General features: G+C 42.8%; 1 protein-coding gene across 3 annotated transcripts in view; it reads left to right on the top strand.

Moving 5' to 3' along the window:
• Positions 1–17,458, top strand: part of EGFR (epidermal growth factor receptor) — a 162,129-nt gene extending 144,671 nt beyond the window's left edge. For 2 of the 3 annotated variants that reach the window (XM_068936018.1, XM_009679398.2), the window contains exons 20-28: positions 974–1,159; positions 4,591–4,746; positions 5,604–5,679; positions 6,993–7,139; positions 9,528–9,625; positions 10,332–10,499; positions 10,597–10,644; positions 10,803–10,908; positions 11,983–17,458. In XM_068936018.1, coding sequence (XP_068792119.1) covers positions 974–1,159; positions 4,591–4,746; positions 5,604–5,679; positions 6,993–7,139; positions 9,528–9,625; positions 10,332–10,499; positions 10,597–10,644; positions 10,803–10,908; positions 11,983–12,359 — 1,362 coding nt within the window. In that variant the 3' untranslated portion in view covers positions 12,360–17,458. The remainder of the gene's footprint in view (positions 1–973; positions 1,160–4,590; positions 4,747–5,603; positions 5,680–6,992; positions 7,140–9,527; positions 9,626–10,331; positions 10,500–10,596; positions 10,645–10,802; positions 10,909–11,982) is intronic. The other variant, XM_068936017.1, reaches the window with a different exon arrangement.
• Positions 17,459–22,347: the final 4,889 nt, after the last annotated feature.

The raw sequence follows: 22,347 nt of genomic DNA, 5'->3' as shown, positions 1-22,347 counted from the left end.
GGGATACACTCACTGTGTCTGAAACTTACTGCACCAGCCTCTGGAGGGGTTTCTCTTTCCTTAACTGCAGAAAGAGCACAGAAAGAGGTATCTTGGGTACCTTTGGTAGGTGCCTAAAGGTACATAGAACGAACCAGGCCTGAAGGAAGAGTTCCTCAGATATCTGTATAACTCAAACCCCAAATTCCAGTTGACTAAAGGGTTCATTAGACATGAGCTCCCACATTTTAAGAAACTCACAAATACCCTTCTGATATCATTTACCTTGCTATATGGGTCTAAACCAGCTTTTCCAATCAGGCACAAGTGTTCCTGAAAGTAAGATGGCTATTCGGGCTTCTGAAGAGGTGAACTGATTCTTAACCTGTTTGGTCTGGCTTGGTTTGGCTTTTTAAGGAATAGGGCTTCTTTGACCATATTGTTCTTCTGTCTGTCAGTCCCATCCTAACTGACAGCTTTTGACCTTCTGGGTCAATAGTAAAGTTGACAGCAGAAGTGTCAAAAATACTGAATTCCAATCAGTTTTGTGAAAAAAATTGTGCAGGAAAAAAGCCGCATGACACAAAATGTTCATGAATTTTGTTGCCCTTGCAATTACATGTTCAAAATGCTGAACTGCCATCAGCTTCCACCGATGTTAAATTTATTAATTTCTCTTAGGTCTCTTAAGTTTGTTGCCCCAGAACTTTATGTAAAAAGTTTGCTTGGTGTACCAAAAGTGGGAGACAGGCTCTTCTGCTGCCATCTGAAGCAATGTTTCATGTTCAAAGTCTGGACCTTCCACTGAGTGGAAAAAACGTTGTCCCCTCAGTGGGAAATAACACTTTTGCATGTGACATGAGGCATGTTGTTTGCATATAGTATTTTAGTAACCTGTTAAGCGACAAACTTATTCTATACTGCCTCCAAATGTTTCTGTCACTCACCAGGGAGTGTTTCACGTTGCTTTCTTTCTTCCTTCCTTTCTTCTCAGGAAGCTTATGTGATGGCTAGTGTTGACAATCCTCATGTTTGCCGGTTGCTGGGGATCTGCCTCACTTCCACCGTTCAGCTCATCACGCAGCTGATGCCGTATGGCTGCCTCCTCGATTACATCCGCGAGAACAAGGACAACATCGGCTCCCAGTACCTTCTCAACTGGTGTGTGCAGATCGCAAAGGTACGCTGGCCAGCTGTCACTCAAAAAAGACTAAACAGACTCTAACAAAGAGTGCATTTATTTAGCTACCTGTCTATGCAGGTCTTCATATTTCACCATCCCTGGGGTTCCTAGATATTTTATACGTGGCAGGAAATTGTTACTTTTTTTAAAACATTTTACCATTTTCAAGCAACAGCAAAAACCTTAACTCTTCAAAATGTTCCTACACAGAGTATGCTCACTGGCGTGTGTATGTCCAAACCAAACATTCAGAAATACAATGTGCTACAATGAATCTGTGGCAGAGAAGGGAAAAGAATTTGGCAATTCTGATACCAAAATGCTGCTTCCATCACTGAATTTCTTTGGGCTGTGCCCCAGGGCAGACAGTGATGCTGTCAAATGCTCCCTGTTTTGTGCCCGAGAGTAATGACCCTGATTTTGCAGGCTGAAATCTCTGAGGCCTGGGGATCAAAACTGCTCCTTGATAAATACCAGCTTGGTTTTGCTGCAGGCTGGCAGGGACTGAAAGACATTCAGGCACCCTAGGGCTGTTCTGCAATTTACATGCACTGAATTGGTGCACATAATCTAATTATAATGGCCATCATGCCAAATGAAAGAGTCATCATCACACCTGGCGCTGGTTGCCTGCTCTCCGTTAAACTCAGCAAAGAGCCGAAGGAGAAGAGTAGCAAAGCAGGTTGAACTACAGTCGCCAGCCCCTAGCAGCAATATTCTGTGTTTGAAATATGGTCAGGCATTTGCAAGCTTAGAAGAATGGGGCAAAAAGAATAACTGTAGTTTGCATGAGATTTATTGTATGAGATAGCAATACCTGCAAAGCCTGGGTCCTTTAGCGCTACTCATTTCTGTAATGCCGGTCTGTAAGTTAACCACGCGCTTCCAGCCTTCTCGGTCCCTCGAGACTGAGTACACCATGCTTGTCTGGCTGTGGCTTGCTTTTGGGAAATATGCTGGGGACCTCAGAAATGTATCCACCAAAAGGATACAGAGCACATCTCAGGGTATTTTTTACAGCACGCGCTACAGCAAGTGAATTTTAATCTTTCTATCCACCTGTGATGTGAACTGCTGATATTGTGACTCTCTTTTGCTGTCTTGCTTGACATCAGTTACTGCTTTGTCTGGGTTTCATTCCCTCTGTAGGAAGGTCTGGCGGCCACGTTTCCCTTCTCTTCTTCCTCATTGATTTTTAAAGTGGCAAAATCGGTCCCTAAGTCAAACCATGGGGCATCGCATTTGTTGTGCACTTGTCTGAGACGTTGCCATTCACAATTGTTGCCTTCTGTTTGATTTTTTTCATGCCAATTCAACATTCACCCGTAGCAACCTCCAGCCTCTTCAGTGCCAGTTGACCTTCACCATACGCCTTTGTGTTGCTCCGCACTGAAGTTCTCCTCAAAGCGCTCATAAATAATGTGCGTGGTTTTTTCCCACCGATGTGTCCAGTGTTGTTACTGTGATAAAGTCATGCCCAACTTTTTTACTTTCTCTGACTCCTTAAAAATGGACTTTTTGGCGGCAGGGGGATAGAATCGTAGCAAATATATTTGTGTCTGGTAACTAACCAGCAGGAGACGAGTTCCCCGAGAAGATTATTTTTGTTTCTGTTTTCGCAGCTTTGAAATAACTTTTCTTAGTATCATTTATAAACATTATTTTGCACTGGGACAGAGTCATGTCTTTCAGACAAAATGTTATAACAGAAAGCATATACACTCCATGTGCAGCAACACAGTCAAGTAACTCTTTGAACACATTAGCCCCACACTTAATAATCAAAAGCAGTTTAAATCGCAGGCCTGCACACAATTACAGATCTGCTGAACTTTCTACATGAGCTGTTCAATGTCTTTGGTGTACAGTTATGCATGTGCACAAATGTTTTAGCTATCAGAGTCTTAAATATCTTAATGTGAAACTGATACTCTGCCTTTCAGCAGCTTTGAATCTTAAGCTTCTGCAGCACTACATGTTTAGCAGGAATTTTTTTGTTCTACTGGGGCTAAATTAAGTGATTTTTTTTAGCATAGCCTGTTTTCTGTCAGCAGCTCAGGATTTTTTTGTTTCAAAAGCCCTGCTCATTAAAGATATATTTATACAATTAAATTCATGCTCACAGCAGCGCTGTGCCAGTTTGTTTGGGTGGTTTGTTTTGGCAACATCCACAGCTCTCAGTGCATGGGTGAAGCACTGCTCAGAAACTTCAAGGGAGGGTTTGATGGTGGTCCAGGTTAACAGTGGGCTCGGGAAGGGGGTGGAAGCTGGAAGAGCACTATTCCTTCCAGTGCTCTGTCATCGCATTAATAGGGTCATCCTGGCGTTAATTTTGTAGGCGAGAAGTACTTTTTTGCTAGCTCTCTCTTCAGAAGCATACAAACAAATAAACCAACACAGCAGAAACCTGTCAACTGGGAATAATTGTGGTTTTCAGAAAGGATCTTGCAGGGAACTTAGAAATCCTGAACTTTTGATTTCATATGTGAAGAGATTGGAGTTGAGGGAAAGGAGAATAATCTCTGTGGTCAGAAATGCAGATATTGGGTTCATGCCTTAAAAGTCCAACCAGCACAGCTAACCATTTTATGTCTGAGAGTGCTACAGTCACTCTGGAGAAAAGTCTTATTCTTCCTGCAGGGGCAGCTGTATCAGAAGAGCACGTATGCTATGGCAAATGTAGTCTAATTGGGGGAGGCAGTGAAACTGGTAGAACTTGCCTTTTCAGGCAGAACTGGAAAATAGGTGCAACACTGAATTCTGCCATAAAAAGATTTTTTTTTTCCTTTTGTCACCTCTGCAGTGGGCTGCCTGATTTTTAGCAGCTTGAAGTCAGAGTGTACAATAACAAGACACAGAATCAGCAACTCGGAATGATTAATTCTCCTTTTTCTTGGACTCTTCTCCCAGGCCATTAATGTCAAAATACTCCCTGTGAAGTCGGCTTGTACGCATATTGAAGGTGATGATAGTTAAATTCTGTCCTGTGCTATCCTCAAGCCTCTGGGACTGCACAAGCATAGCACAAAGCTGGATTTGTCCCCTTATTTGAAAGCCCTATCCTATATTTGTGTTTCGTGGGTAAAACCCCAAAGGAAGTGCATCCCCTGCTACATCAGCTGCAAAACTGTCCCTTTTTTCTCCATCACGCCACTGGAATGTGGACCCACAAAAGAGTTTCTGCAGGGTAATGCCACAGGCGTCAACTTCTCCATGTGTAAGTCCTCGCCCTGCAGTGAGCATAGCAGAATTCGAAACAGCTATCCTTTTTGAGGGAAGTGGGGCAAAAGAGGCATAGGTTGCAACATGTTTATGGCGGTGCGTGTGCGGTTATCACAGAGCAGCCGAAGTCTGGTAGCTCGACTGTGTGTCAAAGCCCTGAGCGAGCGAGCGAGCAAGATGCCTACCCAGAGTCTGTCATATTGCAGGGAATGAACTACTTGGAAGAACGTCGCTTGGTGCACCGTGATCTTGCTGCCAGGAACGTCCTTGTGAAAACTCCTCAACACGTGAAAATTACGGACTTTGGGCTGGCGAAACTGCTCGGCGCTGACGAGAAAGAGTATCACGCGGAGGGAGGCAAGGTAAAACGCGTCAGCGAATGAACCGCTGCATGCTTCTTTGGACATAGGTGTTGGTGCATCCGTGTGAGTCTCTGTTTTAAAAACAGGAAAACTAGAGTGGGTTTTTCGAAGGGCTCAGCTACAGTCACAGCTTGCTGCCTTTGAAGCCTGTGGGAGTCCTCTGAATTCAGCTGAAGCAGCGTTAGGCCAGCGTGACTGCAGTGGGAGCAGAGGTAGCAGGGCAGCGAATGCTTTTGAAATTCCCACCCAGAATGTCTGGGAAAAACCAAGATTATTAAAAAAACATAAAATAAAGCATGTCTGAATTCGCCAGCGTAGCCAACACCAATAACATTGTGCAGTTTATGAAGAGAAAGGGAATGCTGTATATTTATAGCAGAAGAAAGACCTGTCAGACTTGGTTCAACACGCCTTCATGTTGTACTACGTGCTGATGGAGGGAATGTGTCCTGCTGAGAAATTGAAGAGAAGCTGCTTGTGAATATTGCAGAGACCATAAATGGAAACCACGTGAGCACAAATCAGTCTTCATCATACAGCCTGGGATTGTGTTTGTGTCTTGTTATGATAGGAGAACGTTAAAAAATAGTAACTTGCCTGTTAAAGATATTGCAAAACTAACTTATCAGAGGTACTTCCAATAAGCTGAATATTGCACAAGTTCCCAGGGTTCAGCATAGGAAATGAAAACAATAATAAAGGGCTTAGAAAGTTGCCTGCTCTTTCTCTCAGATAGTTGTGTTGGGTTTTCTTATTTCCTCCTGCAACCAAACTATTGGTTTAAACACCACCTGGTGGTAAATATTACTAATAAATTTTAGGTCAGTGTCTGATGGCTTATTTGTAAATCTTCCTAGGTTCCTATTAAATGGATGGCCTTGGAGTCAATTTTACACCGGATCTACACTCATCAAAGTGACGTCTGGAGTTACGGTGAGTCTAACAACATAGTTATAATTATTGTGAATGGGTTAGAACAATTACAGGATTTGCTAGTGACTCTTCGCAGCTTATTCCCTGTTTTCTTCCTACCTATTATCTGAAGATTGAGAGCTTAAACATTAATAATGGGCCAAAATCACCTATTGAACAAAGTAAAATTCCCATGAAATTGAATGCTGGTGAGGTGTAAGGTGATTTGCAGAATATGTTTTAACATCATGAGCCCTTTCCTGAAAGGAGCTGCGGGTAGGAGATTATGCTGCATTAGCTGAAGTTCTGCTCATGCTTTTCTTTAGCACCTTAATGTGAAGTATATGTAACTGGACTGACAATAAAGCAGCATAACTAGATGCAAGACTTAAAACCACCGGGCACGCTGCCGGTCAGCATAACTCTGCTGTGTTTGGCAGCGCTACTTCGGCAGCACTACTTTAGGTGAGGGCACAAACTTATTTTGTTGCAGTGGTCAGTGCTTTAGCCTACAATCGTTACCTGCCTATGCTTCAGTACAGGAGAGTCAGCAGGATGTATGCAATCCCAGTGTACCTGAGAGGACAACGTTAAAAGGGAAATAAGCCAATAACCTCCTTAGAGAGAATTCATTTTACACTTGGTATGGTTCATAGCTAATCTCAAAGAAGAGTAGAGAGGAAACTTTTCAGAGCAACTCATTCCATGATTTCCACTCATAGTCTTTTATATTCTTGGAAAATATTTAGTGCAGACGGTCGGGTCGTGTGTCTTTTTAGACAAAATACAGCCTTTGGTCCTTCTAATCCATTTATGTGTCTTGGCATCCAAAATCCTGTTTTGTATCCTAAGCTACCAGACCATCACAACAGCTACATCGCAGAGGACGTGGTATGTCAGCAAAAGAGACAGAAGCAGTTGTTTAGGAATCTTTCAAAAACTGCTGTTGCTCATTTCCAAAGAGATTGTTTTAAACAAAAAGACAACTTCCATTTCTAAACCACTTCCTAGGCTGGAGTCAAGTTGGCAACCTGTATTAGCCTTCTGTGAGGCTGGGAAGTTTGTTGGATATTCAACACTGAGATATTAGTTGAGATTAAAAAACTTAAAGGAAACCATGATGATTTCTACCTGTTTTATTCATCTCTCTTTAAATTTGTGGTGGAAAATGCTTTTCCGTGATGGAGTGCTGGCAATTTAATACCTCTCGGCGAACCCTCGCTGCTCTGAAGGACACAGTCCTGCTCCCTATCTCCCACCGCAGTTTGCGGCTGGGCCAAGCACACCAGCTCCTGGGATAATCTCCCTCACTGTCTCCTTTTTCCACCATACAGGTGTGACAGTTTGGGAGCTCATGACATTTGGGTCCAAGCCGTACGATGGGATTCCTGCCAGCGAAATTTCCTCTGTCTTGGAGAAGGGCGAGCGTTTGCCTCAGCCGCCTATCTGTACCATCGATGTGTATATGATCATGGTCAAATGTGAGTTGAGCGCGTTTGGTGTGCAGTTGAATAAGGACAATTGCTTTAGTTATGCTGCGTTTATATACGCTATATTCTTGATCCCTGCATGGAAACATTATTATGTGAAACGAATGATGACACGAGAGTCTGTTCCAGCACCTCCTCTTTCCATCAGGAGCGCAGGATTTCGTTTTGTTAGCCGCTAATTCAGCCAGCAAACGGAATCACAACAGGTTTTCACTGTTTGCGCCACTGACTGATACTGTCACTTATTTCAAACAGGGTGAGACTGTCAAAACTGGCGTGACACCATTCCCTCTACCTGCTACGCTGGTTTAATATGTCTAGAAAAGAAAATTAATGCTGACTCCTCCTCCAAGCTCACCCTTAGTTCAGTGATATGTTTCCCCCAGCATTCACCCCCATGGGTTATGTGCTCCTTTTGCTAGCTGAAGGACGTAAGCAAAGACACCACAGTAATGGGAGACGCACACGAGGGTCCCGAATTCCTCAGCAGATCTCTTCCCTATTTTCAGATGGCTCCTTTTCAGTGCACAGCTTTTGCAGTAAAGTAGCACAAGAGCTAAGGGGTTTGTGAAGCACTTTTCTGCTGTTGTTTGGGCACGACAAAGGGCTTCAGCACCCAGAAGCTCGTCCCCTTTTCCCCCTACAGCAGCCACTCCAATCTCTGATTATTACCTTGCTTCCTGCCTGTCTTCAGAGCATGAATATCACATCTCCATTGCCCGTTCTGGTTAGTGCCTATGAGGACGCTCATAGGCAGCCCACTAGGTGGCATTTAAAGACCTTCTCAGTAGAGCAAAATGCCCCGTCCCTGACGTGGGATGATCACCCCCTAAGGCAGTACTTTTGGGGAGTCCTCGCTGCCGGGTTCGGCTCCATCAAGACAGGCAGCCCCACCGGGAGAGCCTGATCCCGTTCTCCCTGAGGGGAGCAGGAACCATATCCAAACATGCACACCAAACCTGGGACGTTAGCATGGCAGGAGCGTCCAGATCCCAAACCACTGTCCGGAAAACTCCTCCTCTGGACTTAAATGCAAGAGCATGGGAATCTGGGGGCTGATCCTTTCTTCTGCCAGAGGCTGAAGTTGCATGTCTTTCGCTGCCCTAGTCTCCCTATGTTCACAGCTGCCATCCCTGCTGAAGCAGTGCTGCTTTGCCTACAGGAATTCAGGATTGCTAGCCATCTCCTTGATAAGCAGAGATTATAAATTGAAATGTTCAAAATTATTGCACTACAAATTTTTACGCTTTTTTTTTTTCAATAATGGTATTTAAACGTATGCAATTCAGAGATAAGTTGAGAACTAGTAGGTGCTACTTTTGCAGCAGCAGCAGCCTCCCAAATGTTCCCCTCAGTTTAAAAGTGAGAGGAATTTCTCTAACTGATAAGAACTGCATTGGAAGAATTTAGCAGGGGATCATATTGGTAGCCTGGCAAAAAGCCACTTGCACTGATGAGATTTTGTCTAAAGCAGATTTCAGATGACATATTATCACTTCATTCCTCCATTACTGGGGATAGGCCATTTCTTATGAGTTCTCCTAGACACACTGAACTTAACCTTTATTATTTTTCATTTTAAACTGAGGGGTCTCTAGATTGGTTCTTCTGTTAGTTGATACTAGAAGACCTGAGTTTTCTAAGTAATTTCACATGTAAAAACACCAGTATCAATATTAGAAACGTCTTCTATCATTGATCCACACTAAGCTGTAGGATGTGCTTTTGTTAAAGCCCATTTACTAGTTGAATACAGCTTAGAAGTGGTTAATCTTTCAAAACGTCCCCAGTGTGGATTTTTAGAATTTTAGAAGACATCTGGTACAAGGAGTAGAAAACTACAAGTGTAGTTTTTGCTTTAGACTTCCCCTGATCTCATGGAGCAGTGCAGCAAGGCGCAGACACTCCGGTCACAGCCCGTCTGCAGAGGCCTGCAGAAATTAGTTTGTTTCCCCTCCTTCAAGAGCTTTTTCAGAGCAGTTTTCATGTGGATTGATCCAGGCTGGTCACCTAGTAGTTATCCTCGGGATTGGTGCCTTATTATTGTAGTGGACCTGCCTGCCCAAGCTGAGGTTGGCCGTCAAGAGAGCGGACAGGCCCAGCCTGAAGCTTCTCCAGCCGTGCGGTTGTATTACCTTCTGTGTTTTTCCAGGACCAACAGGGTGTTCATTTTAAATGCTAAAATTGACACTAGCTAGTGGCTGGTGTGAATTAACTTTTATGGTTCACTTTTATGGTTATGATCACTTAGGTGGCCAATTTGCTTTCTTTATTCCATGCTTGACACAGTTCTTTCAGCAGTTACATTTTGTTTTAAACTCTGTGTTTGTCTGCCAAAATAACTTTATTTGTGCACTGCTTTCCCTGTTGTCCCTTCAGGCTGGATGATTGATGCTGACAGTCGTCCCAAGTTTCGTGAACTGATAGCGGAGTTCTCCAAAATGGCCCGTGACCCTTCACGCTATCTTGTTATACAGGTACTGACCACAATGGTAGGCAGATGTCCAATAGGCACTTAACATGATGCCCAAATCAATTAATGATGCATATAAAAATATACTTCTGGCCTGGTCAAAATACCAGTTTTTCCTTAATTGCCTGACTACCCCATAAACGAAGCCAGACATTATGGGCCCACAGTATGCATCAAATGTGTCTGTTCTCACGGTGTTCCTCCAGTTCGAGCGGAATGATTTGTTCTGCCTATATCATTTCTGGGTGCTGCAGTGAAATCTTTAATATACTGGCATTTTCTTAAAACTGAAAGATCCGGTATAAATGGCACAGATGTGAGGGAGAGAAATCTGACTCAAATGACAGTTTTACATTTCAGAGAATTAGGGAAGTAGATCTACTAGACTGTTTATCTCCCTGCCAGTGGAGGATTATTTCCTATTATGTGTTTGCTGAAAGTCAATGTGGAAAGAGAAACAATTTAGGAAAATAAGAGCAATTTCAGAATAGATCTTGAACATCTTATCTGGCTTTGATGGTAAAAGGAAACAGAGCAGAACTGTGCTCTGTGGAGTGACAGAGCTGTTTCACAAAGTTCACAGTCAGTAACATCAGTATGAGTTGAGGAAATATATTTCCATTAATTTGTAGCTCATGTTGATAATGTAAGGCAGGATTTACTGGATGGGCTTTACTGAGAGTCCTCTCTCACGGTGGTGTGTCTAACAGGGAGATGAAAGGATGCACTTGCCCAGCCCCACGGATTCAAAGTTTTATCGCACCCTGATGGAAGAGGAAGACATGGAAGATATAGTGGATGCAGACGAATATCTCGTTCCACACCAAGGATTTTTCAACAGCCCCTCAACATCCCGGACTCCACTTTTGAGTTCATTGGTATGAAACTTTTCATCGATGAATACAGGCCAAGCAATTTTGAAATGAACTGTTGCTCATGTGACGTCTGTATTTTCTCTCTCTCTCTTTTAAAAAGAGTGCTACTAGCAACAATTCTGCCACAACCTGTATTGACAGAAATGGGGTAAGTGTCATGACTTTTGAAAAAGGAGTAGCGGCATTGGAAGATCCTTTTCCTTTCAAACCCCCTTGCCTTCCCTTTTGTTCATTCATTTTTGTGCCTCAACATCTACAAAACACTCCCTTTAATACCAGTTTTCTGAACCTGTGTTTCCAAACTAGCAGGGACACCCGGTGAGGGAAGACAGCTTTGCCCAGAGGTATAGTTCAGACCCAACAGGCGCTTTCTTGGAGGACAGCATTGATGATGGCTTCCTGCCTGCTCCAGGTGAGTACCTCTCCTGTATTTCCATCCTAAGGGCCCTTCATTGGCAAGCCATGCGGTTAGGTCTTTGAGGGTTCTTGCTCAAACATAACGATTTTCCTTCCTTTTCCACAGAAAAGAAACAACCCTAATGCTTCCTACCCTTTTCTTGCTCAGTGAACAAGACAATGGATACACTTTTGGAAAATGCATGCACATTTCCTTTCCTTGCACTTTTTCTAGCTGCTTCTGACTGCCTCTCACTTCACTTACTTCACCTGCCAGATTCCTCATGTTTGCTGTGTGCCATCTGGCCAGGGATTTTGCATATGTGTGTATATATTTAAAGTTTTCTATTATTCCTGCACTCCAGAAAACTTCCTCTAAAAATCACTTGCACCCCTTAAATCATTTCTGCAATATAAAGAGTTTTGTTCGTTTCAATGCTTTCAAATGTTGATATACAGAGGGAAGTTCACAGTTTGACGTGAACTTACGGAGTGGGCAGCCAGAACACAAGGCAGTGAGCACTGAGGGACCTGGTGCTGGGTTATGCACTCACAACGTCTCGTATCCGTACAAAAAAATCCAACAACAACACCAAAACAAAACCCACGCCGTTGAAAAGAGAAGAAGACCCAGCAAGGACTGGCATTTAAGTGAGATGCGGAGTCCCTGTTACTGCCTGTCCTGTATTTCCTAGGCATAAATCCTCATCTCTGAACGGTTTTCTGCAGAAACAGCTTCTGGCAGCTAAACTCTCTGACTGAAATTTCAGAACAGTGCATGGGACTTAGCCACGTAAATATCACTAAAATCAGCAATACCTATCTTGCTGTCTCATGGTTGAAGTCATCTTTCTGCTGCTTTGCAAATTTAATTCCTGAAGGCTGGTTTCAGGGCACTGCATTTTGTGCCACAAAATGGCAGTCACTGCATTTGGCTCTCTCCAAATCCTAGTGCAGAGCTAGGAAGTTCAGTGGGAAGCTGCGTGTGAGAAGCAAGCTGCACGTGGGTTAAAGCTACACATCAAATCATGCAAGTAGCCACATTAGTTATATGTCGTCTTAACCACTCTCTCTCTTTTTTTAATTCCAGAGTACGTAAACCAGTTGATGCCCAAGAAAACAACTGTGGCAGTGGTCCAGAATCCGATCTACAACAACTGCTCTCTCACAGGAAACTCAAAGCTCTCCACGGACTCGGGCTACCAGAATTCCCACAGCACAGCCGTGGACAACCCCGAGTATCTCAACACCAGCCAGTCTCCTTTGGGCAAAACAGTCTTCGAGAGCTCTCCTTATTGGATCCAGGCGGGCAATCACCAAATAAACCTGGACAATCCTGACTATCAGCAGGACTTCTTACCGAAGGAAAACAAATCTAACGGTCTCTTGAAAGTTCCTGCAGCAGAAAACCCTGAGTACTTAAGGGTAGCAGCACCAAAAAGCGAATATATTGAAGCCTCAGCATGACCCTAGAGAATTTCCTCTTGCAGTGAGGCAAGCCAGACTCTGGGTGAATCACCTGGCTGCTGCAAGAACAGACTGCATAGAGCAATCGGCAACTGCAATGCATCAACAAGCACATCTTTCCCTTCCAGCAAGTGGGTTGAAATTTGACAATATGATTTGGGTGTTTTCTTGCTCATTTCTGTGTAATAACTTAGGCCCATACGCTGCACTTGGATGCGTGTTGGAACAGAGTGAGATCTTCCTGCACAGAAGAACTAGTGGGTGCATTCCTTTCATTTTCAAATGGTAGCATTGTAAGAAGCCATTCTGGGGTGAACTTGAGAGCTGCACACATTGTACAGTCAAATTCCTTTCTACAGTGTGTATTTTTATAAATGTTTCTAGCAGAATTTTTGGATCTTTTACAAGATCAGATGCTTGTACTGCTGGTCTGTTACGTGGTGCTCAGATCATCAACAAGGAAAAAAAATGATGTTATTAAATACTCTTGAGCAGAGTTTTCCAAAAGTCCTGGAACATAAATAGCTATTTCAAACGATCGCATTTTTTACAAATCAGCTCCATATACCACTTCTTGGCTTGAACAGGAAAAATGCATCTAGGGGACGTATGGGTGAGTCTGTTCACGGAAGTATGAAGTGGATCACTCTGGGGGAAAATAGTACAAGGACGAACGGCAAGACACATCGCCTACTGACCACTATGCTAAAAACTGACAGGAGGAACTCAGCTCAAAGCCCTTTATAAATGTTTATAAAGTGCTCACTAGTCTGTTTTCTGATGGTCAAACACGAGACATTTTTTTTCTGCTCCATTATGCAGCTGTAGCATTGTCAGAAATGCCTTTTCTTTTTTTAAACAAAACCGTTAAAGATGTTGCCGTAACTGAAAAATGAAGGGTCAAATAACATTTAACAGACTTTAATTAAATGTCAAGGAAATGCAAACGGTGGCAAACTGGAGCACTCGTGAGACAGACAGGCTGAAAGAACTACGCTAAATTAAACTTGACTAGGGCAAGAAACACAGGTAGCTCCATCCAAGCAGTTTTATTTCCCTCCTTAAAGCAGCTCAGCGCAGCAATCATTTTCCTGCGTACATTTGGCAAAGAAAAGGGGCACGTCCGCGTTTCACTTTACTGACCTCAAGGCAGTTGCTGCCAATTGCTGTATCGTTGTAGGGCAGGGGCCGGGGCTGCTTGCCTGACTGTCGCTGTCCCACGGGGGAAACCACTTATCCTGGCAATGCGGAAAGTGCCTGGCGAAATGAATTAAGGAGAGGAAGAAAAATCCGGGATGATGGAAAAGGCCATCGTCCTCTTCTGAAGCACAGGGCTGCCTACTGCTCCTTTAAATACCCAGTCTCATCTTCTGTTGTCACAGTGGGATAGGCAGACTAGCCAAGGCAAACATTTTAGCTTAATAGGATAAATACACTGCGTGCCGATGGTATGTAAATCACAGGAGCAGAAGAAGCTGCTCCTTCGAGGGGCCTGTGTTAGGGAACGGGAGGGCCTTTCGTCATTCACGTTTCTTACAACAGGAGCGGGAGTAAAATGCTTCCGGTCTGAATTTAGTGAGTAATTTAGAACCATCCCACCACCACTTTGGCAGTAGCGTTTTAATCAAATCAGAGAAATGAAACGCGCGTTTGGTGATTTTTCTGCTAAGGCCCTTATCTAGCTGAGCGTTAGGAATTTGCTCGAGGTAGCATAAGCAGCTGAGTTGCAGATGTGGTGTTTTTTAAGGAGCAAGAAATTGTCAATTTTATGCTGCCAATATGTTTCGAATGTTGCAGTATGTATTTCAGTTTACATAGTGCATCTGGAGTCCAGGATCAAGCAGAAAATCCTTAGAAAATCCTTAGTTTTTGCAGATTTATTGAGGATTGTTGGAAAAGAATGATCATGTGAAATGACCCCTTTTAAAAGTAATGCAGCGTAAAATGCATTTATGGCTTGTATACGTGCAGCAGTTCATCAGCCACACAGCGGTCTGGGGTAGCGCAGTATGTTTGGTCAAAATCCAAAGGTTGTCCTGTTGTGCTCTTTGGTACAACTGTGTCACAGTGACCAAGTCCCAGTCACAGCCTTACGGAGGGTGCAGGGTTTGGCTTTGATTATTGCTGCCTGGTATTCAAAACATAAACTAGAATCTAGTTCCCACGTCCAGTTAACGGCGCATTTCTCCTTGCATTCCTGAGAACAGATTTGTTGTGCTGCTCTCCTAAGCGTGTAACATGTACACGCAGGCAGTGCCGCTTCTCTCCCTGCACTGCCCCAGAAAAAAAATATATAAAAAAATCCAAAAGTATTTTAATGGAAATCATGGAAAAATTATCAGTTTGCAGAATCTGTTATGTCTCCAAGCAGAACACTAGAAAATTATAGAGTGCAATGTTTTCCTACAGAAACTAACACTATTATGCAAAATAATTTATTTATATTTTAATTATTTGAATCTGTTATCTAAAACAAAAAAACACTAAGAAGTAGCAGCATGTATCACCAGCATTATGTAGCATGAAAACTTTTTAACACAGAATAATATGCTTGCCTTTTTAAAACAATTTATGAGGGCCTGGGTAAGAACTCATTATTAGAACCACGGAGACTTAGTTAGAAACTCAGAAATATAAGTTTGAAAGATCTTCCTTGTTTAAACATATTGTTTTTGTTGAGAAATTTAGGCGAGAGGCTGTAGAAACCACAGGCTTTTGATACAAATGTATAAGAAGATTCCAGATTTACGGGCTTAGCAATACTGTAAAATAATTCTTGTATGCATCCTCTAAGCTGTAATTTGCAAATAGGCAGCTCAGTAACGATTTGAAAGTCAGCAAAAATAAAAAATAGGCAGTGCACTGTAGTCTAGGAGGACTTCCTCCAGGCAGATACGGTGGCGCTGGGAGTGGAGGGACTGTGCAGCAGCATGGCTCTCGCTGGAGGCATAGGGGCTAAGAGACATTAGCAATGTACTAAATTATTTCCTCTGTTGAAAAAAAAAAAACAATATGCAGCTGAAATGATTTATTTTTCCTGCTGTAGCTCACAGACCGTGTAGCAGCAAGGAGCTCACTGCAGCTCATGGGTGCTCAGAAAGCCCAACATGGTTACGCTGCAGTTTCATGGTGGTCGTGGGATCTTGCTGACGGAGCGTTTTATGGATTTTAATGCTACTTGAATGGGCCATGAATCTTATGTTTTTACAGAGATGAGCAAAATAAACACGCTGCATCTTGAGATCTTAGGTAAATCATCATCCAAATATAACTTGAAAGTTCTGCTGTTGTCTCTCAGGAGCTGTGGGTGTAAAATGCTGATTTTTAAAGTACAACTAACCAGGGAAATGTAGCAGGCCACAGCCACTTTTAAAAGCTAAGTCTTACCAATAAAGATAATAACAATTTTCATTTTTACTGTATTTCTCATGGAAGACAAAATGACACCACTTGAAAGTTAGAGTGCTTAGCATCTCTTAATCACTGGAGTAGCAGTTAATAGGGAACTATTTTTGTAATAATAATTTAAACACAACATACTCAGAGACTTCCAATAACTGCAAAATACGTGGAAATAAGTCACAGCCTTCATGCTACCTTGATGTTTTTCAGTGATCTATGTACTTTACTTCATTTGGGCCTTAGGTTGTTTTGTTTTGCTCTAAAGGGAGTTGTCTTGGGAAATTTCCTTCGTGTTGCAGTAGGTCTTGTAGCGTAAATTCATCCGAGTCCAGTGGCGTGCTCTTGCTTCCAGCTGACAGGCAACAAGGTGATGAGTTTTCTAGTGAGACTTGTTTGAAATAGATGACATGCATCATAGATTTAGAGTGCCTAAAGGTGATTTACTGTCCCCTTATGTCACGCTCAGATAGTCACATGAAGCCCCGACGTTAGAAAATACAGTCGTGTGGTTCATTTGACAGGAGAGGGCTCTTGTAGGGAGAACGGTGCCAGGGGAAGGGGCAGAGCCGACAAAGCCGTACGCGATACAGATGCCAAATTTGCCAGGGGACGTCAGTGAAGTCATTGACTTCTACTGCAGAGCAGAGGTGGGAGTAGCTGTACAAATGGCTCCTGCCTCTATGGCTGGCTTGAAGCTAAATCTGCTGCACTTCTACAGAGATTGTTGTGCAAAACCCAGTGGACTCGGCCTTCGTACTATGGGGCAAATTTCCCCCTGGGCCTGAAAGCCACAGCTAGGAGTATTGCAGTGTAGCAGGACTGCAGATGGTTTAAGCAGCTCCCATCACCAGGTGCCTGGGCGATCCATCTAGGGGTGGTCCATCTAGGGGTGCTTCAGGGTGTCAGTGAGAAACTTTGCATTTCCTGACAAGTGCTCATTTTTCAGCTTCAGAGTTCAACATCCTCTGTTAGCATGACTGCTCCCTGTCCAAATGAGCAGTTACAGCTGCTCTGGCTTTTATTTCCCCCTGCATTTCTCTGTGAGAAAACATTTGAATCAGGACAAAGTATGAAAATGTACTCACATCCTCCCTCCTGATGAAAATGGTATATTGATGAAATGTCAGACTCTGTGTATAACGCTTAGCAAGAATGCTTTGTAATGTTTTATCACCACGAATCCAAATTTTTATATTGGAATCCCATTTCCTAGCTTTGTTTTGGTAAGTTTTATTTGTTGCTTTTGTCATACAACTTTTAAGGAGCCTTTTTAAAAAAATAAATTAATAGAAAAAAAAGAGTTTATCCAAAAGAAAAGCATGACACCTTCAAGTAGCTTGTTAAATGGGCTGCATTAGGACCAAAGATACAATGTCTTATTTTCTTGCTTTAAAGTAATATGGTGTTGATCACCACTCCCACAGCATCCCATTACAGGAAAAAGCTATAGCTCTCCATTCTTCACTGGGATCAGCCCAGAGCACCACTAAGCCAGGAGGGCTTGACCTGAAGATGAAGCCTGTCCATTGAAAACAGAACTAAAAATCAGGACCTGGCATCGCTTTAGGGCTGCATCTAGAGCCTTTATTTTGATTCATTCTCTACTCACACAACCCCCAAACAAGAACACTGTTAGGTTAGGAAAAAAGAAAAAAATATATATAATGTTTGGACTCAGCATCAGGAAAAAATAAAAAGAAGTGAAGATGATCCATGATTAGATAACTGCTTTTTAACTGAGGAAGTGTGTAGGCAGGCAGTGAGACTTTAAGACGATAACACTTCTGGTTATGTATTACTTGAATTATGTGGGGGGGTCACACTTTCATGACTGGCTTTACCTGCCGCCACATGCTCTGGCTACTTTCGACACTACGTGTATTTCCAGAGCGTTTGTATTATCGTGGCCTTGTGGACTGAGACCTGTGGTTCATTTGTGTCGCTAAGAGGTACTGCGTATGAGCCCCTTATTCTTTTACATGGGAAGCTGAATGCAACAGGGAGAGGCGTGCGGAGATTTTAGGCTGTACCTCAGTTAGCAGTCAAGCAAATCCTCGGTAGTGTCAGAGAAAAGGGTTTCCTGAGCAAAAACAGAGAATGGGAGACCTAGCTGGCAAAACCCATGTTACTTCTTATGCCACTGAGGTCAATGGCCAAACGTGTTCAGCCAAGGCTGAGGCCTTTGTGTTCGCTCTCATCTTCGTACGTGTTCAGCTTTGTCCCAGACGGGGCTGTCTGGATGCAAGGCAGCATGGGCTTTGTGGTCTCTGCAGCTCTCTCCTTGAAGTAAAGTGTTTTCTGATTAATAAGGTGAAAAATCAAAAATTAAAACCATAGCTGTGGACCTAATGACTGGACTTGTTGAGGGTTTTGTTCCTGTGTAGCTGATACGGTACATCCTTTCCAGTTCCTCTGGAATTTATCCAAACCAGCCTCCTAATCTCTCATGATTTAGCTGAAGAGTATGGATTTTCAAACACCACCAATGTTATCCTGATGTTTTAAGAAGGGGAATACGTGAAGTAGTTGCCTATAATGGTAAGAGATTTGGCTTACATACCTGGAAGGTTCCTTTCCAACCCTGTGTTCCTAACCTTGCTCCCCTTGAAATCATTAGAAAGTTTAATTTGATTTCATTGAGAGTATAAAATGAGGCTAATGTTGAGTGATTTTGAAAATCCCTCACAATTATCAGAGATCCTATGGATCCACTGCCCATTTTAGGCTGCTTTGTATCGATGCAATCAACTGAGTATAAGGAATAATGTCTTGGTTTTAATCAACTATCAAGCAATATATCCATAGATCCAGATGGTACCCTTGCAGCATTGTAAAGTTACTCAACTATGAAAGCACTATTTGTACAATAAGAAACTCTTGACTTTTATATGGTTTAATGGTTTATACTGTTGATCAAAGATTGTTTGTATATTGAGCGATAAAAATGAGGTGTATATTATTCTTTTTAATTGTTTTTAATTTTTGGAGAATGTTTATTGTAATATACTGTTGTATTTGGGCGGGAAGAAATCACAGTGGCTAGCTTGTAGGGTTTTTAGCTAGAGGAAGAACTCACATTAAGGGTTCTTCACTGATGGACCTAGATTTCTGTAAAAGTTGTCACCTTGGGGATTTATCCAGAGCTTAGCAAAGGTAATAACAGGACCCTTTCCTCTCTCCAGGACTCTCTGGATCTTTCCGTGCATCATGCTGGAGTTTCATAATGTGAGCTACAAAACAGCTCACAATTCTAACCGTTGGAAGTGCAATATGAAAGCCCAGGTGCTGTTTAGCAGGGCAATAATAAAAACTGCTCTTTTGAAATGCATGGCAGGTTCTCACTTCAATTTTATGACAAACACAAAAGCATTGTCAACGCAGTCCCTCAAGTTCAGATCCATTTGGGTTATAAGGCCATTCTTTGGCCACTTGTGAATTGTATAATTGCGAGTTGTGCAACAGCACCACAGCAGGACTCCCTTCATATGGAAAGGCAAAATAACAAGGTCTCCACTGCAGTCACACTCATGCAAAACACAGATTGTACCATTAGAAGCAAAGGGAACACATGGGAACGCACAGGAAAGCTGTGAACTTTTAACTTTAATGCAGTATAGGAAAGATGTGTGGAAGAACAGTTGTACACTAGCAAGAAAGAGAGATTTTGTCAGCAAAGCCACTCAAATGAAGCCCAAGGGTCCCTTGATAATCTAACATAAATAATCCTAATATGTTAATAATCTAGCAGGTTGGATTCGTAGCAGACAAAGATAAAAGGAATTATGAGGTCCTAAATGTAGTGGAGATTTCTGTGAAGTGTTTGGGAGGAAAAGAAGAGTTATCTCTGTTCTCCAGAAGCAAAATACATTGGGTTGACAAGACAGTGGAGAGAGAGGAGCTGGAACTGTCAGTACACATTCAGCCTGGATAAGTCCCTGGTATCATGATTAGTAAATTAAATCTTTTTTGTTTTTATAGATGAACTTCGTACACAGAAAAAAGCCACTACAGCACCTTTCTCGTTTTCATCTTTCCATCGAGTCCCTTCCAATACGTAGGCAATACGTAGGCTGCATGCTTTACCAACTCAACTTATTTTATGCAGAAATGACGTAGTCTTAATCTTCATATTACTGGTTCTCAGAAATGTCTAATGCGTATTAATGCATGATATTTTTATTTTAATAAAAGTAATTAAATAAATCTTTGCTGGTTTGGGGCTTGTTTTATTTTTTCCTCCTTGGCGATCACCATTTGGCTTGTGGAAACTCTATATAAGTTAATGCCGTGAACTTGAGAAGGAAACTGGAATATATGTTGTACTGCCATACACCTCCTCTATGAAGATCACAAAACAGCTGGCAGGTTCTAAAGTCTTCTTTAGGAGACAGGAAATTCTGCTGTTCTTATTCCACAGATAGGAAAACAGAGGTGCAGCAGTGTCTCTATACTTACCTCATAGAGATGGAGACACTGGTGGGGATAAATCCCACAATCAAAGCACTGTAAGAGAGGAACTTAGAATAGAGAATAACATAGGTATAGAAATGTGTGGATATTTGAGAAGACTGAGCATTCAGGAATTCCACTGAACTCAGTGTTGCCAACTTAAAATAACTGAAATGTAAAGTGACAAAGGGTACAAAAGGATAAGAGAGCCAAAGAAACACAACTGCTGGGGTTTAATCCCTAGGTGGTTTAATCCACCCCTAGCTGCCTGTGCAGGATATGATAGGTTAAGAAAGACAGAGAAAAATTACTCTATAAACATAGAAGAGGAATACTAGACTCTTTCCCATACTTCCCTCATTATCCTCAACAGCCATATGCAAGCCTTGCCCTTTACTGCTTCTAAACTCAAGAGGGGGGGAAAAAAAGTGAGTGAGCCTTTGGGGAATTAAGCCGAATGGATAATAATTATGTTAGATTGTGTAAAAAATTTCCAAGGCAGCCAATAAGAAAAACTACGTACTCTGAAGAGACCCACCACCATAGTCTGACCACCTGCTATGCTGCCTGGGTCAGATCTAAATGCCTGTTAAAGCCCTGTAAACCAAAGCCCTTGATTGAGCCCACCTTCTGCCTGGGGCAACGTGGCCAGGCTTCCTATCCAGTCAGGGAGGCAGCTAGGCTGCCTGCTTTAGGGACTCATGAGGTGAAGAGGGGTTAAGGGGATGCCTGGATAAGGTGCCTATTATAGGAGAAAAGTCAGCAGTTCCTCTCCAATCTAGATCCAGAGCTACAAAGTTGGAATATCATTAAATCATAAGTTACCTGGGGGTAGGTGTGTGACTGTGGGCCAGCTCTTATCTCCTCTTGGTATGCTATTAATGCCTTTTACTACACCTACAGCGCAGTGCTGCTGGTTGAAGCATCATGATTTTCCACATGGCATCAAGTCTCTCACTTCCTAACCCATTGCCTGCTGCCATGTGGGACTGCAGGTGCTTTCTGCCTGAAGCATGGCACCACGATAAATATGGGTTGCTGCTTCTTGCATTGCTCTTCAGGACTGTTACATTTCGGCAGTAATTTGTCACAGCTGGCCTTGCTCATTCCTGCCCTACAGCTGGCAACTGGGGCAAAGCTTCTGAAGCAGCATTTAGCTAGAGGTATTTATACCTGGCAAGAGTCTGGCCGTGAAGAAAGACCTTGCAATTACCAAACATAGAGGTCAGTAACTGAAGTTGCTGCCATAAAGTTGCATCATGTACATTGACAACTAAAGGCTTGGCTATTTTAAATTCTGGGCAGCAGTAGGGGAGCATAGTTCATCCCATATGTCGGTGCCTCCCAGGTCAGACCCATGGCAGCCCTTCAGGAGCGGCGCTGCTGGCCCAGCATGCGCTGAGGGACGTGTCCTGCTCAGAGCCCTTTGCCTCGGTGGCCCCGGCAGATAAGCTGCGCTGGCAAGTGGCACTCAGGGTTGGGTGGGCTTCCCCTGCACTCCCCTGATCAGGGCCAGAGGTGACCTGTTTGGAGCCTACCCTTAAGTATATATTGTGGAGTAAGTCCTCAGCCCCAAAATATGGATTATTGATGCTGCTTCGCTGGGACAGGAGCTGAGGCTGGAGCTCAGGCAGTGAGCTAAATTGTTCACAGGGAATTGAGCTCTCTCCCCTAAGCATCATCTGTGTGAAGTTTAACACCAGACCTCTTAGTGCAGAAAACCTTTCACTTTAAAGCCTTCTTTTTAAAGATAGCAGAAGGAGTCTTATTTATGTGTGTGTTAACCCCAGAGACTGCTGCTTTCGGTGAGTTATAGCACCATGAAACCAAACTAGCAAAGAAATAACGCAGTAAGTGTTTGTATTCTTTACCCAATACCATACGGGTTGGCTTATATTGTCTTTTTTTTTTTAATTTTGGTCACAGATTTATGCATTACACCGGACTTCACTGGACACTGGCATTCTCAGATAGGAGCGATGATGATGTAGGAGATGGCTATTCTTGGCTCACAGACTGCTTTTCTTTAACTGAATTTGTTCTGACGCTCTTAAAAAGCCAAAGTACAGTTAATAAGGGCAGCAGCTGCCTTCATCAGTTTCCATCTAGCTTTTGGAGTCTGTTAAATCACCAAAAG

This window comes from Struthio camelus, chromosome 2 (assembly GCF_040807025.1).
Source record: "Struthio camelus isolate bStrCam1 chromosome 2, bStrCam1.hap1, whole genome shotgun sequence".
NCBI classification, from domain to species: domain Eukaryota; kingdom Metazoa; phylum Chordata; class Aves; order Struthioniformes; family Struthionidae; genus Struthio; species Struthio camelus.
This window is presented reverse-complemented; position numbering and strand designations above follow the sequence as displayed.